Source organism: Sphaeroforma arctica (genome assembly GCF_001186125.1).
Source record: "Sphaeroforma arctica JP610 unplaced genomic scaffold supercont1.501, whole genome shotgun sequence".
Taxonomy (NCBI): domain Eukaryota; class Ichthyosporea; order Ichthyophonida; genus Sphaeroforma; species Sphaeroforma arctica.
In genome coordinates, this window is record NW_014040057.1 from 44,817 (window position 1) to 62,526 (window position 17,710).

At 52.3% G+C, this 17,710-nt stretch overlaps 1 protein-coding gene across 1 annotated transcript; it reads right to left on the bottom strand.

The window, feature by feature from the left end:
• Positions 1-16: 16 nt before the first annotated feature.
• Positions 17-14,341, bottom strand: SARC_06793 (hypothetical protein). The gene is made up of 3 exons (XM_014299293.1): positions 13,918-14,341; positions 13,107-13,195; positions 17-12,891 (listed from the first exon to the last, which is right to left on the bottom strand). Exons 1-3 carry the CDS (start codon positions 14,009-14,011, stop codon positions 304-306), a joined length of 12,771 nt encoding a protein of 4,256 aa, XP_014154768.1. The 5' UTR covers positions 14,012-14,341; the 3' UTR covers positions 17-303.
• Positions 14,342-17,710: the final 3,369 nt, after the last annotated feature.

A 17,710-nucleotide genomic window follows, 5' to 3' on the forward strand; every position in this document is an offset into this window, starting at 1 on the left:
AATCAAAAAAGGGGCTCTTAAAGACACTCGCTTCGACATGAAAGAGCCCGCCTAGATTCAATTATATATATTTATTAAATATAGAACATTTGCTATAAACACTACTAATATATGGCCAGTCAACATCTGCCAAAGCCACACAGCTCCGGAGCACCATCATCTCATAATCTGATCGCACCCTCGCTTCCCATGCATACCCTGAATTCTACTACTATAGCAGTCAGGATATCTGTCTGAGACAGAGAGTACTTGACAACAGGCCGTCTTGACACTGGCACAAACTGGCTGCGACTTCGGCTACCACTACGCTACCACAGGGGTGGCTTCACAGCACTCGGCCTGGCATTCTATACAGGGAGAGGCCGCCACACCCGCTTTCTGTTGAGTGTCCGCACCGCATCCATACATACTGCAGGTCGTCTGTGGCTGTGCCTGTGCCTGTGCCTCACAGCACTCGTTCTGACAATCAGCACAATATACCATTTCATAATCGGCCCTCAGTGTAGTGCCTGCGGTACAAGCGTGGGATCCACACATGGGCTGCGCATCACAACACTCCGACTGGCAGTCGCTCACACATACGGCCTCCTTGTAGCCTGCCTTCATAGTAGAGCCAGCTGTACACTGATGACCCTTACACTGTGGTTGACAGCACGTGGAGAGACAGTTGTCCGCATCTGTACACGGAACTGCCTCGACATTGGCGGCCTTGACCGTGTTCGCAGGGCACTGAGTCACGCTGATGCATGTGTAGCCACAGCACGACTGTGCACAGTTACCCAGATCGCACTCCTTTAGGCTGTCGGCGGTGTTGGACATGCCCGCCGGACACAGATCATCAAGCATGCCACTACCACACGTCAGTGTGTTGCAGCAGGTGCCTTCACAGTCACCACCCGCACACTCCACACCCGACTCCAGCATGCCCATGGCGTAACCATTCACCTTGTTCGGTTCGGTACCGGTGTCACACGTGTGATCGTCACACACGTACGCACAACAGATACTATCACACGATCCGGGTTCAACACCACAGACCGTCTCTGCGGGTCTGACATTGCGCATGGGCGGACTAGTCAGCGTACAATCGTGCGCTCCACACGTAGGTATCAGTGAACAGCACGTTGCCTGGCAGTTGGCTTCGTCTCCATTCTCACACATAGTGGGCACAGTTCCGTCGATAAACAAGTTCTGATAGGCAGGATCTGCACACACCACTCCGGCACACATGGCGATTGGTTTGCAGCATGCTTCGCAATTGCCTTGGGGACACACGCCATCAGCGCCCATCGCGGCCATCGTACCTTCGGGACAGCCCTCGGGCATCCCCAGGCCACACGTGTAAGAGGCACAGCAAGAGGTACAATCATCTCCCACACAGGCGGCTGCAGGGTCGGGGTTGAGCACATCATCGGGGTTCGCACACGTGTGTTCCGAACACATCTTCGACTGCTGGCAACACGAGGTCACACAGTTCTCGTACCCGCCCGCACAGATGGTCGCGTCAGGCATCTTCACGTCGTTCTCTCCACACGTCGCAAAGGCGCAGGTAGCCACAAGGCAACAGTCGTCTTCACAGTTATCGGTGGTACATAGCTTGGCCGTATCCGAAATGACGTTCGCGTTGGGATCACTACACGCAGACACAGACGCACAGGTGGCAGAACAACAGCTCGCGCAGTCGCCGCCAACACACACCTCTCCTTCAGCCGCATCGTTGGCGTAACCAGGCAACGCACACGCTTGTCCTGCGCATGGAATAGTGGCGCAGCACACGGCCTGGCAGTCCGCGCCCTCACAGGGTGTGGCTGGATCAACGGCTATCACCGCGTTAGGGTCCACGCACACACCACCCAGTGACGCGCATGTGGGTGTGCAGCACTTGCCGCAATCTCCATCGGGACAGATGGTATCCGGCGCCATCATATTCGCGTAGCCAAGGATACCCTCGCACGTGACGCCATCGCACGACGGTGCACAGCAGGTGGCAGCACACTCACCCTGTGGGCATACAGTGTTGTGATCTTGAACCTGGTAGTCGGTTCCTTCGGCGCACGCTTCCATACCACACGTTTTGATAGCGCAGCAACTGGCCTCGCAGCCACCCTCGACATCAGGCTTGCATTGGATCGTCAAGTCCGGGTTTCTCATGGCCAGAGGATCGGCACACGCAGTGTGGTACTCGCACGTTGGCGAGCAGCACGTGGCGGTACAGTTACCTCCCTCACATGGTGTGGCGTCCACAATCGTCTTGATGTGCGTGGGTGGACACGTGGCAGCATCACACGTGGGCGTGGTGCAGCACGTGACCGCACAACCAGCGTCGCCACAGAGCGTCTCGTCCACAACGGCGTTCACCTCATTCACCCCACACTCGTACGAGGCACAGGTGAGACCACAGCACTGGCCACAGTCACCGTCGGGACAGGGTGCCTCCCCTGGTAGGACAGCTGCCATGCCTGCCGCGGTATCGCACGGCGCAGACGCACAGGAGATTGAGCAGCAATCAGTGCATGAGCCATAAGGACAGATGGTCTCCGGAGCGGCGGTAGCTACATATCCCACACCGCATGCTTCGTTCTCACAAGACTTGGTAGCACAACAGTTCTTCTCGCAGCCACCATCCGCCGCGGTGTTGCACACGGTATCATTCAAGTTTCGCATCGCCAGAGGCTCGGCGCAGGTATGGGTGCCACAGGTGCCCAAGTACGAGCAGCATGTTTCAGTACAGTCGCCACCGGCACAGACAGTCTCCTCAGCGGCGAGGTTCTCATAGTCAGCCGGGCACTCGTGGAAGGCGCACGTGCGTTCTTCACAGCACGCGGTCGCACAGTCATCACCACACGCCGTGGTATCCGGCACGAGCGGGTTTCTGACAGAGTTGGGCAGCTCAGCCGTCGTACACGTGGTTGAAGCACACGTAGGCGTGCAGCATGAGGTACAGTTGCCCATAGGACACGCCGTCTCGGGCGCCATCGCTGCCACATAGCCGTCGGGGCACGTGTGTGCACCGCACGTGAGGCCCTCGCAACATGTTTCCAGACACCCATTCTCGCCACATACCGTGTCGGCAGGCATATCATTGCGTACCGCGTTAGAATCCTCGAGTGTACAGTTGGCGGTCGCACACGTCGCGGCACAGCACGCCTCGCAGTTACCTTGAGGACAGGGCGCGTCTAATGACTGTGCCAGTACGTAACCTGCTACACATGGCGCCTCGGCGCAAGTCATGTAGTAGCAGCACGACTTCTCGCAACCACCTTCGGCATCCGACGCACAGACCTGGCTGCTGTTCGTGTTCACCATAGCAAGATCGCTGGCACACTGGTAAGCACCGCACGTACCCTTGTGGCCACAGCATGTCTCCGTACAGTTCCCTCCGACGCATACAGTCTCTGCGGGGAAGTCGTTCTCGTAGTTAGCGGGACAGACGAATCCGCCGCAAGTAAGGGTCTCGCAACAGGTACTGCTGCAGCCTTCCTCCCCACAAACGGTGGTAGAGGGCACGTCCGCTCGGCTGACCGAATTAGGCGTCTCAGCTGTAGTACAGTTCTCGGAGGCGCATGTAGCCGCGCAACATGCTGAGCAATCACCTTGAGGACATGGTGTGGCAGCGTCTTGCGATTGGATGTAACCATCGCCACAGGGGAGCTCTGCATCGCACGTTTTGTTGAAACAACACGTCGACTCACAGCCACCCTCCACCTTCGGCTGACACTCCTGCGATTTGTCCGGGTTGACCATGGCCAGATCACTGGCACACGTGTGGTTGCCGCACACTAGAGGCGCACAGCAGGTCTCCTGGCACCCTCCTCCGACACACTCCGTCTCGCCGGGCATTGAATTGATGGTGTTCTCGCCGCACATGAACTCGAAGCACGTGGCCGTCTCGCAACACGTGGCTCTGCAATCGTCACCGGCGCAGAATGTTTCGTCCTTATTGACAATCGCGGCAATGTCCACTTGGTTGGGGAAATCCGAGGTGGTACAGGTGATCACCGCGCACGTGGGTGCACAGCATACCGTACAGTCGCCCTTGGGACAATCCGTGGTAGGCTCTTGTACCAAACCGTATCCGGGCCCGGCCAGAGCTTCGCAAGGTTGGTCCGAACACGTGACATTGCGGCAACACGTGGCCTCGCATCCAATCTCGCCACATAGCTCAGTAGGTACATTCTCCATCGCATTCGGATTGTTACAGCTGTAGTCACCGCAAGTCGGGTCTCTGCAGCAGATATCCGCGCAGTCGCCGCCACAGACAGTGTCCAGCGGTACGGCATTGTCGCGGTGTTCGCACACCATCGACTCACACGTGGGTATGCAGCATGAGGTACAGTTACCGTTGGGACATACCACCCCGAGGGTACCGTTGTTAATGTTGGCATAGCCGGCAGCACATACTTCTGCGTCACACACAGGCGTCTCACAGCAGGTGGCTTCACAGTTCTCGACACCACCACATGCGGTGGTCTCGGGCACAAAGAGCACAGCCGGGGCGGTGCACTCGTATGCGCCGCACACAACATCACAGCATGCACTACAGTCTCCATAGGGGCACGTTGTGTCGTTCGTCTGCACCAGCACGAAAGGTGCCGCGCAGGATGTATCCGAGCACGTCATATTGTAACAGCACGCGGACTCGCAGCCACCCTCGGCATCCGACTGGCACACTCTGGTCAGGTCTTCCGGCATCATGGCCTCGGGATTGGCGCACGTGTGCGTGTTGCACGTCGGCCTGCAGCATTCCGTGCAGTCTCCATTGGGACAAGGAGTGCCTGGCGTAGCGGACGCGACGTTCAAATACCCGGCTAGACACTCGACCGCATCGCACACAGGCATGGTGCAGCATAGATCGTCGCACGTGCCGGTCTCGCCGCCACACACGGTGGTGTTGAGGCCCGACTTGACGGTGGGTGCGGGGCAAGCATGTGCTTCACAGGTAGCCGAGCAACAGTCCGAGCAGTCGCCCTGGGGACAGATGTCTTCTCCAGTCAGAACGAGCACCTGAGGTGCTGTGCACGGACGTTGGTCGCAGGTAACCATGCGACAACAGCTCTCGTCACAGCCCGCCGCAGTACCATCGGCACACATGGTGTTGCTGTTGGGGTTCACAAAGGCCAATTCATCACAAGTGTGCGAGGCACAGGTAGATACGCAGCACGATGCGACACAGTCCAAGTCCTCGCATTCCTGCTCAGCGGTGCCGTTGTTGGCGTAGCCAGCGGGACACTCCACATCCTCGCACGTTGGCACAACACAGCACGTCTGCGAACAACTCGCGCCGCACAGAGTGTCGAGCGAGAGGTCATTGTTGAACTCCGAGTCTTCGTCACTGCGCGAACAGTTGTGAGACGCACACGTGGCCTGGCAACACTGTGAACAGTCACCCTGGGGACATACCAGCTCGTCTGCACCCTGCAGCTTCACAAAGCCAACTGGACACTCAGTAACCGCCGCACAGGTAACTTCCGAGCAACAGTTGGTTTCACAATCGCCGTCCGTACAAGCTATAGTGTTGTCTGGCGACTTGTAGTCCATTTCGTTGGTACAGTTATGCGAAGCGCACGTGGGCTGGCAGCACTCTGAACAGTCGCCTTCGGGGCAGTTAGCGCCGGCTTCGACGTGCACAAAGTTCACGGGACAAGACAGAATCTCGTCACACTCTTGGATCTCGCAACAGATACGGTCGCAATCGTCTCCGCAGATGGTGGCGTTAGTCGCATTGAGCGTCGCATCGGGATGCAGACAGTCGTGTAGCTCACATGTGGCCACGCAGCATTCTGAACAGATACCCTCGGGACAAGGTGTCATAGCTGGGTTGGCGTTCACGGAGCCGGCACCACACACATACTCGTCGCACATGGGCGTGTCACAGCACGACTCGTCACAGCCATCGGGCCCGCAGAGAGTGGCGTCGGTGACACCATCAGGGTATACGGCAAACACATCTGAGCAGTTGTGGCTGGCGCAGGTCTTGCCGAAGCAGTCGCCACAGTCAGCGGTGGCACACAACTCAGCGCCATCCTTGATAAGCGCAGATCCAGCGGGTAAGGGGTACATGTTGCAGGTAACATTACTGCAACACGAGACCTCGCAATCGCCCGCACACAGCGCGCTATTTTCGTTGCGGAACGCCAGCGGCTCGGCGCATGTGTGTGTCGCGCACGTGGGTGCACAGCAAGCGCTGCAGTCTCCCTGGGGACACGAAGTGGTGAGGTTCTGCACCAGCACGTACCCGGCCACAGGCAACGCTGCACAGTCTTTATCGGCACACGTGTAGTTGGCACAGCACGACAGCTCGCAGCCGCCGTCACTGTCTGGCAAGCATGGGGTAGACTGATCGGGGTGGACCACCGCATCCTCCGAGGCACATGTGTGGTCAGAGCATCTCTTGACTGAGCAACAAGTCGTGGTACAGTCGCCTCCGACACATACAGTCTCGTCTGGCATGCTGTTGTGGTAGCCGTCGGCACACACGATACCGGCACAGGTGGCCTCCTGGCAACAGGTGGCCACACAATCACCGTCAACACACGTGGTGTTGCCGTCCACGGGGACCGCGTTGGGATTCGCGCACGTGTATGAAGCACACGTGTGTGCACAGCACGCTGAGCAATCTCCGCCAGGACACGTTGTATTGGCATCCTGCTGCGGCACGTAGTTGTCTGCGCAGGGGATATCCGCACACGTGACATTGGCGCAACACGTTTCCTCGCAACTCGCACCACACGCCAGAGTCTGGTCCTCCACCTTGAAGGCGAGCTCGTTGTGACAGCTGTGGTCGGCACAGGTGGGGTCTCTGCAGCACATCTCAGCACATTCGGCACCACAGATTGTGTCGAGCGGCACAGTCTCGTCGGTGTGGGGGCACTCCATAGCCGCGCACGTACGCGTGCAGCACGAAGTACAGTTGCCGTTTGGACACTCCGTTCCGGCCGTACCGTTATTGATCTTGGCGAAACCGGTATCACACACCTCAGCATCGCACACGGGCATGCTACAGCACGTGGTCTGGCAGTTCTCGGCGCCGCCGCAGGGGAAGTCTGTGGGCATGGACGGTATACTCGGGGCAGCACACTCGTGTATGCCACAGGAGACATCGCAGCACGCAGAGCAGTCGCCCTGGGGACAGAAGGTATCGTTGGTCTGGATGAGTACCAGGCCACCGGTGCAGGGCTTGTCGGCACACGTTGCATTGTAGCAACACGCCGACTCACAGCCACCGTCTTCGTCCGCTTGACACAGCGTAGTAAGATCCGTGACAACCATTGCGTCCTCGCTGGCACACGTGTGTGTGTTGCACGTTGGCAGGCAGCACATGGAGCAGTCGCCATCTGGACAATCGTCCGCGGCGGTGCCGTTGTTATAGTAGAACTCGTCGCACGTGTGGTCCTCACACGTCTTGTCTCTGCAGCACACGTCTCCACAATTGTCGCCACAGGGCGTCTCGGGCGGTAGGTCGTTGGACATGTGAGTACAGTTGTGAGAGGCACACGTGTTCATGCAGCAATTCGCGCAGTCGCCGTTGGGACACTCGTAACCAGGCTCGCCAGCGTTAATGTTCATCTGGCCAACAGCGCACTCGACAACATCACACACGGGCATGCTGCAGCATGTCGCAGCGCACCCATCCGCACCGCACACAGTGGTATCGTTCGCGGTTGTGAGCGTGGGGGCCTCGCACGAGTGTACCCCGCACGTTTCGGCGCAGCAGTCCGTGCAAACTCCTTGCGGGCAAACCTCGTCGTCAGCCAACACCTGGACAATGGGCGCGACACACTTGCCGGCGCACGTGACCATGGCGCAGCAGCTCGTTTCACAGCCCTCCGCGGTGCCACCGGTACACATCGTGCTGTTGTTGGGATTGACATAGGCCAGCTCGCTTGCGCATGTGTGTGATGCACACGTGGGTACACAACACGAGGCCACGCAGTCCAGATCGTCGCAGTCGTTGTCCGAGGTGCCGTTGTTAGCGAAACCGGCGGGGCATTGCACATCCTCGCACGTGGGCACGACGCAGCACGTCTGGGAACAACTCGCACCACACAGAGTATCCTGGGACACATCGTTGTTGCTTGTAGAGTCTTCGTCCGAGTGGGTACAGTTGTGTGACGCACACGTTGCTTGGCAACACATGCTGCAGTCGCCTTGAGGACATTGCATCTCATCGGCACCCTGAAGCTTGATGTGACCAGCTGGGCACTCCTCCGCAGCCGCACAGGTGATCACAGAGCAGCAGAAATCGTCACAGTCGTTATCCATGCCATTGCATATGGTCGCATTGTCCGGCTTCTTGTACGCCATAGGATCGGTACAGTTGTATGCAGCACACGAGGGCTGGCAGCATTCTGTGCAGTCACCTTCGGGGCAAGTGGCGCCGGCTTCAAGGTGCACGTAGTTGACGGGACAGGAGAGCACCTCGTCGCACTCCTTGATGTCGCAACAGATTAGATCGCAGTCATCCCCACACACGGTGGCGTTCGTGCCATTGCGCTGGGCATCGGGGTGCAGGCACACGTGTGACTCGCACGTGGCCACGCAACAAGCGGTACAGTTGCCTTCGGGACAGGGCTCGAGGGCTGCGAAGTTGTTGACGTATCCCGGCTGGCAGACGGTACTGTCGCACGTGGGCATGTCACAGCATGTTTCATCACACCCATCCGCGCCGCAGAGAGTCTCATCCGTGACACCATCGGGGTACACGGCGAAGACATCCGAGCAGCTGTGGCTGGCGCAGGTCGGGCCAAAGCAGTTGTCGCACACAGGCGGGTTGCACATGTCAGCGCCGTCCACGACAAGCGCAAATCCAGCGGGTACGGGGTACATGCTGCACGTGACATTCGAGCAACAGCTAGTCTCGCACGAGTCACCGCACACCGTGCCGTTGTCGTTGCGGAAGGCAAGCGGCTCGGCACACTCGTGCGAGACACAGGTGGCAGCGCAGCAGGTCTCCTCACACTCTCCACCGGGGCAGGTGACGCCAGGCGTGGCTTCCTTGAGGTAGCCGGCCGCGCACACGTAGTCGTCGCATGTGACGATGCCGCAACAGTGCGTCTGGCAACCCTCCGGTCCACACACTTCGGTCGCATTGGCGACGGCCGTGGCGTTCTCGCGCGTGTCTGAGCAGACGATAGTCGCGCACGTGGCCTCGCAACATGCGCCACAGTCGCCTTGAGGACACACGGTCGAAAGATCCTCCAGAGCCATGTAGTTGTCGGGACACGTGACCATCTCGCACGTCACAGTCTCGCAACAAGCCTCGTCGCACCCTTCGGTATGCGGGCACGCCGTAGCTACGTTCGCGGGGTTGTTGTACGCCAGAGGATCGGTACAGTTGTGCACATCGCAGGTCGTGAGTGAGCAGCAGATCTCCTCACAGCTGTCGCCACAGATGGTCGACAGGTTGGCGGACATAACAGCACCTTCGACGGGGCACGCAGTGACTGTCTCGCAAGTGGGCACGCAGCACGCGCTGCAATCGCCTTGTGGGCAGTACGCGTCGGCGTCCTGGATAACGTATCCGGCTTCACAGTTCTCCGCGTGCATTTTGCACGTGACGGCGAAGCAGCAGGCCTCCTCGCACTCGCCATTGGGACATACAGTGGCGTTTCCAGGGGCTTTGTACGCTTCGGGGATTGCGCATGTGTGCGTCGCGCACGTGACAATCTCGCAACAGACCTCGTCACAGTCATCACCACATACTTGCGTAGTGTCGTTAGTGTAGATCGCGCCGGCAACGGAGCACTCGTGTAGTGCACAGGTGGCTGCACAGCAACCGCTGCAGTCGCCTTGCGGGCACACAACCTCTCCGGTTTCGGCAAAGCCTTGAGGGCAACCGTCCGCAGGACAGATGACCACCTCGCAACACGTCTCATCACACCCCTCGGGCAGACACTCTGTAGCGTTCTTTGCGGGGTCAATGTACGCCCCGGCATCGGTACAGGCGTGGGCTGCACACGTGGTGATGGAGCAGCACACCTCGTCACAGTTGTTTCCGCACACCAGACTCGAATCGTCGGTCACAAATGCATTCTCGGACGAACACTTCTCGATAGACGCGCATGTGGCCACACAACACTTCGAGCAGTCACCTCCGGGACATGCGGTGGTTCCGTCTGTGCCATTGACAGGTACGTACCCCACTAAATCGGTGCAGGCATTCTCACAGAAGACATCCTGGCAGCACGTGGCCTCGCAACCCTCCGGTGGGCAGAAGGTTGTGTTGCTGGTGCTTTGCAGTGCATCGTGGTTGGCGCATTGCACATGCTCTGCACACGAGGTACGGTCGCAGCAGGTCTCTTCGCAGCCCAGCTCACCACAGAGTGTGGTGTCGTTGGCAACCATGTGGGCTCCTTCCACAGTGCACGTGTAGCCCTCGCACGTGTCCTCGCAACAGGCCGTACAGTCGCCCTGGGGGCACACCTGCGTTCCGTTGACAACGGTCGCGCCAGCCTCACACTCGTGCGCGGCGCAGGTGATGGTGAGACAGCATGTCACTTCACAGCCATTAGCATCACAAGAGTCGGTGGTGGGTAGCTTGTATGCATCCGGGTCTGCGCACGTGTGGTCGGCACACGTGAGTATGTCGCAGCACATTTCCTCACAATCATCACCACACACAGTGGTACTGTTGTCCGTCTTGACGGCGCCTTCCACCTTGCATGTGTGTGCTGCACAGGTGATGCTTTCGTCGGTAGCAACAACAACTTCCGCCTCACAGCATATCGCTTCACATGCTCCATAGTCACACGTGGTGTCGGCCGCGCCCTCGATGAGCGCGAACCCTTCGGCACACGTGTGCGAAGTGCATTTGATGAGTGAGCAGCACGTCTCCTCACAGCCGCTGTCTCCGCAAAGCGTCGTCTGGTCCGAGACCGACTGCGCACCTTCGACGGTACACGTGTGCGTTACGCACGTGGCGTCGCAGCACGCGGAGCAGTCGCCCTTGGGACAAACCGTCTCAGAGGTGGTGTTCAGTCCAATCACGTAGCCTTCGGGACACTCGATGGCGCTGCACGTGACCGTCATGCAGCATTCTGCGGCACAAGCCGCACCGACACACACCGTAGCGTCCGAGCCGGTCTTGAGTGAATCATCGGTGCACGTGTGGTCTCCACAGGTACTGACCGAGCAGCAGATGCTGTCACAGTTAGCTCCACAGACTTCATCAGTGCTTGCGGTGATCTCAGCTCCATCGGACTTGCATGTGTGTGAGCCGCATGTGGCTTCGCAACACTGGTCGCAATCGCCGTCCGGACAGGGGGCATCCGCGCCAATAGTATTGACAAAGCCCTGTGCGCACGTGTAAGCGGTGCACACGGGTGTCTCGCTCTCGCTGTCGCCCTCGGGTAAGAGGGGTGACTGTCCCTCATCACTCATGCGGCAACACACATCAATGCAGTCACCCAGAACTCCGCAGGACGTTCCCAGAGGCTCGGCCATGTACATGTCTTCGCCACATTCCAAATCGGCCGAGCACACCTTGGCGGTGCAACACGCGACATCGCAGTCCGAATTACAAAGCTTGTCGGCTGCAGCTGAGTTCTCCAAACTTGGCTCTGAGCACCTGTGTGTGCCACAGGTAGCCGGCTCACAGCATGCGGTTTGGCAGTCGTTGTCTGCGCAAGCAGACCCATCTGTGACGGACAGCACAGTGCCTGCATCGCATGTGACGCTGGCGTCACAGACCATCGCGCTGCAACAGGTGGCGTCACAATCCTCTCCACAGGCGACCGTAGGATCGAACATATAGTATGGGTTTGTGGTCGAGTTGTCCGCACACTCGTGGGCCACACACATCTTCTCGCAACACGTATCGTCACAGTTGGTTGAAGGGTCACACTCGGTTTCGTTGCCGGCGATCTTGCCGGCAGTGGCGATGATGCACTCGTGCACCTCGCAATTCATGGTGGCGCAACAAGCAGCCTCACAGTCACCATCTGAGCCACAAGTTTGGATATCACCTTCAAACAGGGGAAGGCGGTAACCACCCTCCGGACATGTGAAAGTCTCACATGTGCGCTCACTGCAGCACAGATTCTCACAGTCGTCCTTACAAATGATTGTATCATTCGCGTTGTTGTACAGAGGAAGCTCACACACTTGGTTGCCACATTTGCGGAACGAGCAACATGAGACTTCACAATCTCCGGTCTGGCATGTAGTGTTGCTGTCCAGCAGATTCTCATACTTAGGATCGATACAGGCGTAATCTTCACATGTGGCTGCCCCACAGCAGGTGGTTTCACAGTCACCATCCACGCATTCTATCTCTGGATCTGCGTTGGCGTGCTGATTCACATATCCATCAGTTTGGCACGTATACCCATTGCACACTAGAGGCAGACAACATGTGAGCTCACATCCATCTCCCACACAAGTTATATTAGCATCTACTCGATTATCTGTCAATGGATCTAGACATTCATGATCACCGCAAGTCTTTTGTGCGCAGCATGTTGACTCACAGCTCTCTTCTTCACCTCCACACTCTAGGGTTGCATTCGCGAAGTTCGTCAATCCGTCGGTAGTACAATTGTAACCACCGCATGTATAGGGTGTGCAGCATGAGGCTTCACAGTCGCCGTCAGAACACTCGTGGTCATCAGGTGCTTTGTTCGTAAGTATTGGATCGCTACAACTAAACCCTTCGCATGTGGGTGGATTACAACAGTTTTTCTCACATCCATCCGCGAAACACACTGCGTTTGAGTTGGCTTCATTGGTAGTGTATCCCGCTTCTTGGTCGCATGTGAAAGTAGAACACGATCTCGCTACGCAGCAACTGAATTCGCAATTATTATTAACACACTTCACAGTGTCGTCTTTGTTATTCGTCAATCCAGAGCCTGTGCATTCGTATGCTGCGCATGTTTTCAGATTTTGTTGGACCTGCGAACGATACAAAGGTGTTTTAAGTAATTTTTTTAGCGCACCACGAATTCAAACGCACGTGTAGATACACGTACACAAACAAACACCAGTCTTTCTTCGATTCAGTTTAAAAATGAAATTGCAGGTTGATAAACAATTGAAAACGCCTGTAAAACCGACACCGTGCATCTATTCAGCCAGCAGACAGCAGGTGCATATAACAAGACACCTACCTGTTGTCCGGCTAAATTCCTCAGCGCAATTCCTCCCGGAGAGTTTTGTTCCAATTGCATCTCCGCATCTTTGACAATGTGCCCGTGGCCTACATTGTAATTCCACAGAATAAAAAGCATACAATCTAATAAACAACTATATTACTTTCTGAATAATATCTAAAAATTGCAAGTCCAGTGGCTCCTATGTATATGTTGGTAGGTAGACATTTGGGTGGTAAGTATCTAGTCCGCTGGCTAACGTGCATCACATTGTAATTCTTATGCTGAGCACTTGTAGTCAAGGTTTTATGTTAGGATCAAATGTGCGACAGCCTCAGCATCATTGTCGATCGAACAGAGGTCCGCAATCAATTAATCGATATTCGACGATGCATAAACGAGGCCTCTTCGCAAAGAACGCTTTAAGACACGAGAAAAACATACAACAGTATAGTGCAGTGTGTAGTACTAACGGTCATTCATAGCTGACTCGGCCTGGCTGTAATAAATTGACACTAAATCAGAATACTGTCTGATATTGTATCCAGAAAATTAGACACGAGCGAGAAAAATTCAGCGCGCTATGATATTCCAAGCTAAGTGTGGACGAATATTACAGATATAAACAGATCAATATATATATATATATATATATATCAGATGAAGTCTATAGCTCTAGCACAGTGCACAAAGTGACCAAAATATGAACCAAATAACTCAGGCACCTGTACAACACACACTACCACCATCAGTCGATTTGAATCCAGCTAATCGACGGTGATTCGTATAAAAGCTAAAACACATGTATAATTACAAAAAAAACACATACGTTTTCTTTCGCAACAGATGCTCTCCGCAGTGACGCCAGTGCTACTAAATACAGTCGCTAAGAGCAGCACTGCCCACTTCAGTTGAGTGCTCATCTTGCGCAGGGGGTGTACCTGAACCCTGAGGTTCGGTATACCCTAGTTTTTATGGCCTCGCGTCTAAAGACTTTTTTTTTGCTAATTCCGTCTGTTTGTGATATGGTTCTTTCAGACGGATTGTAGCTACAGAGCGTGCAATATACACACGATGCTCCTAACTTGTTAATTTTAGTATAGTATATTAAATATCCGTCTTCTAATGTAGAGTTGTATATATATATACATACATATATATATATATATACCGCCTATGCTTGTACACACAATAATTTACCCGGATGTACAGTGAATATTTTTAATGGTGTACAAAGGCGCGAAGTAGCTAAGTGGAAAAGTACTACCCCTCGCGTTCATATTCCCGCTGTGTATATACCTCGCGTAAATGCATAAACACAAAACATAATTACATCCGAACTTCAATTGCCCTGGTCCCATGCCCCTTGCTGGGGTGTACGTTCTATCATCGTTCATTTTCCGAAATAAAAATTGAAAACCTCTCAAAGCAACATATTTTAACTGTAAATATATATGCAGTCTTTAAAAATTAAACGACTCTACAGTATATTAGTACTTTACTAAAAACGCAGATACTCTTATACATGCACTTTACTCCTGCTTCTTTTTTTCTTAAATCCAACAATTCGTGAGAAATACTCTGACACTCACAGTCTCACAGACTCCAGTCTCACACAGTGCCTTAGATTGTCGGCCTTGGGCCCTTGGCCTCGTCTGTGTGAGACCCGGATCTGGGACTTGGGAAGTTGGAACAGCTCATAAAGTCCTTTTTTTCTCTTTTTAAATCTACATTGGAATAGATGTACAACGGTTATCTTTTACGTTGTAACGTTTACACCAAATATTCTGGCCTAAATTATGTTCACATGACAATACTAGAGCGCCTGTTCCAATATTATTGGCCACGAAACCCTGCACACACCAATCAAACACAATGAAGTGATGATATACCGGTTGGAAGGACAATATTTATCAATACACTGACCTCCAGGAATGACCCTCAAATTATATTTAGGACTACCAATACATTGAAAACGTTCCTTTTAACGTATCCATGGAAATCTATACGTTGCAACGTAAAACGTGACGAGTGTAAGTCTGCACGGGCCCTCACGGGTTCTAATTTCCAAACTTCTTTTTGTGGTTTTGTTTTTTTACTTTTGTAGAATTTTTTTAATAAAAACAGATTTATCTAAGAAACTATCTAGAATTTATTTCTATACAATGGAACTATTTGACCCACAGTTTTATTTTTTTGTTTTTTTTAACCCAATGAGCAATCACACCCAGGCCCCAGGGCCCAGGACTTAGCACTCAAGCGGTCACCGACAGAAATTTTCTTGTGAAAAACTTAAAACGACAAAACTTTCCGGGGACTCTGAGACTGAGTTTCTGAGTCTGAGGGACTGTGAGGCTTAATACTCCGATTTTTCTGGTTACATAGTTTATTATTATATTTTAAACAATAGTAGTAAAAGTACTGCTACCAAATACTGTTGAAACAAAAAAATACATGTGAGTTAAATATTACCTTTAGACCACTTATATTAAGTAACGATTAAAATCTTATACATACCACGACTCAAAATCGATACTTCAATTCTTACTTGACTCGATGGAGCTTGTGGGTTTTAAAATAAAGAGTATTTGATAATTTTTGAACAAAAAATACACTCGCTACTAAAATCTCATCCTGAGGAAATAAGGGTTTATATTTAGCCCACTGGTCCGTGTTCGTCGAGACTTCCTTCACTGGTGGATTTGCCTCTCGGAGTCTCGAGTCTCGATATGTAGGTGTTGAGAATGCATCTATGGCCTATGAATCTGTATTCATGTGCGTTTTATACTCGCTTTATTTCACTTATATACTGTATTTTTATATGTCTAATTGCAATACTTGGGCACTTGTCGGCAAGGTGATGGGCTCTTCGAGTCTTCTTTCTTCAGTCCAGTCGGATATTCGAGCAACGTACAATGCTCCTTTGTGAGCACAATCGAATAGAAGGTATCGTCTTTCACACATTTAGAGTTTATCATTGTGGTGTTCACCTGAATGTAACAACGACATGGGTGGAAACATTTATGAGCACTGAAATCAAAGGAATGCATTGACATCAGCAAACATAAATAAACCTTTCAAACTTTTCAATAACTTGAAAAAGTTGTGTTTCCCCTCAAATCTGTATTTTAACTAGCGTATATTGCTTGAAATACCGCTAACAACTGATGCAACGTTCGTGTGTATATACTTGTATGTCTAAGTATTCGTTGATTATTTTTATAAATATTATTTTTATTAATATTATTTTTATTTTGTTATATATATGTGTGTGTGTGTGTGTGTGTGTGTGCACGTAAACAATAACTATATCAATATATATATATATATATATATATTTATACTAAAAATGGCATCAGAAATGTGTGCTATCGTATATACTCTCTCGCAATGGGCTAAAGTGCACGTACAGTGCCTACATTATCTTCTGAACTTAGTACGTATGGATATGGACATCAATTTTACTTGTGATATTACCTACTTTTTTTTATACTTGAGGTATCTCCTGTGCATCATTAATAATGTCCTATACTGATTTTATCGCGATCTTATGGTAAGGGCTGTGTACGTTCATATCATGTTGTTCTCACTATGTCGATCATACCAATGGACTGTTTTGCACTCATCGAAGCGAGCGGATACACAATGAGTTTATGATAGAAGAACAGTGTATACTCACAAGCACTATCTCTAGCTTTACTGAGCTTCAGCTTGATCAGCACCAGCATCACGTATCTTTCCCCGCTCACAACTTACACCGCGTTGGACATACTGGTCGGAAGTCGCACTGGCGTTAACAATATCAGTTCGTTGGCTTTCTGTTTTTCTATTGAGTATTGAACCTTGTTCGGAGACCGCTGACTTCGGCCCGTTGTGCATGTATGTTTATTATGCTATATGGATATAGACATAGATGTATATATTTATACATATTTACATACAATCATACATGCCATACACATTTATTGAAACTAGTTCACTGAGTATACATGACTGCATTGATATTACCGATAGAGATCCAGTCGCAGCATGCTGGGATATGTACACTGAAGATGACTGGTGGCCAGGGTGTCATCGACAAATCTCCGCTAACAGGTTGACAAGCTCTTACCACACTCCCATATCTATATCTATATATAAATGTATAAGTATGTATTGCATGCTGTTTTAATGTTAATCGGTATCATGTATGTTTTTTACTTCTATTTATATTCTCACCGGGGTTATGGTTGTACGTTCGTTCTTACTGTGCGTGTTTCCTATCAGGTTAGAATCGAACACACTGAACTTACACGAGAGCAAGTTTGTTAACGTAGGTTTGTTTTTAACATCGTTGGCACGTATGTTGAGGATGTAAAAAGAGAGCGAGTATGCGGCTGTCGATACAAACACTGTAAAATCCTAAATCTGCGGCACTTGCACTTAGAAATTAGCTAAGGGATATATCGGATTTGATCAGTATTTCCGTCATGAAGACTTCCCTGGTACCTTAAATTGTGTATGTATTTGTATATACATATTTATATATATATATGTGTGTGTGTGTGTGTGTGTGTGTATGTATATATATATATGTATATATATATGTATGTATATAAATATATATATATATATATGTATAT

What these genes read in the sequence shown, in the direction of transcription:
- SARC_06793 (XM_014299293.1), bottom strand. Translation starts at nt 14,011, where the DNA reads ATGAGCACTCAACTGAAGTGGGCAGTGCTGCTCTTAGCGACTGTATTT. An exon ending in CATCTGTTGCGAAAGAAAAC is followed by an intron (nt 13,196 to 13,917) that starts GTATGTGTTTTT and finishes ATTACAATGTAG; the next exon opens with GCCACGGGCACATTGTCAAA. An exon ending in GGAATTTAGCCGGACAACAG is followed by an intron (nt 12,892 to 13,106) that starts GTAGGTGTCTTG and finishes TATCGTTCGCAG; the next exon opens with GTCCAACAAAATCTGAAAAC.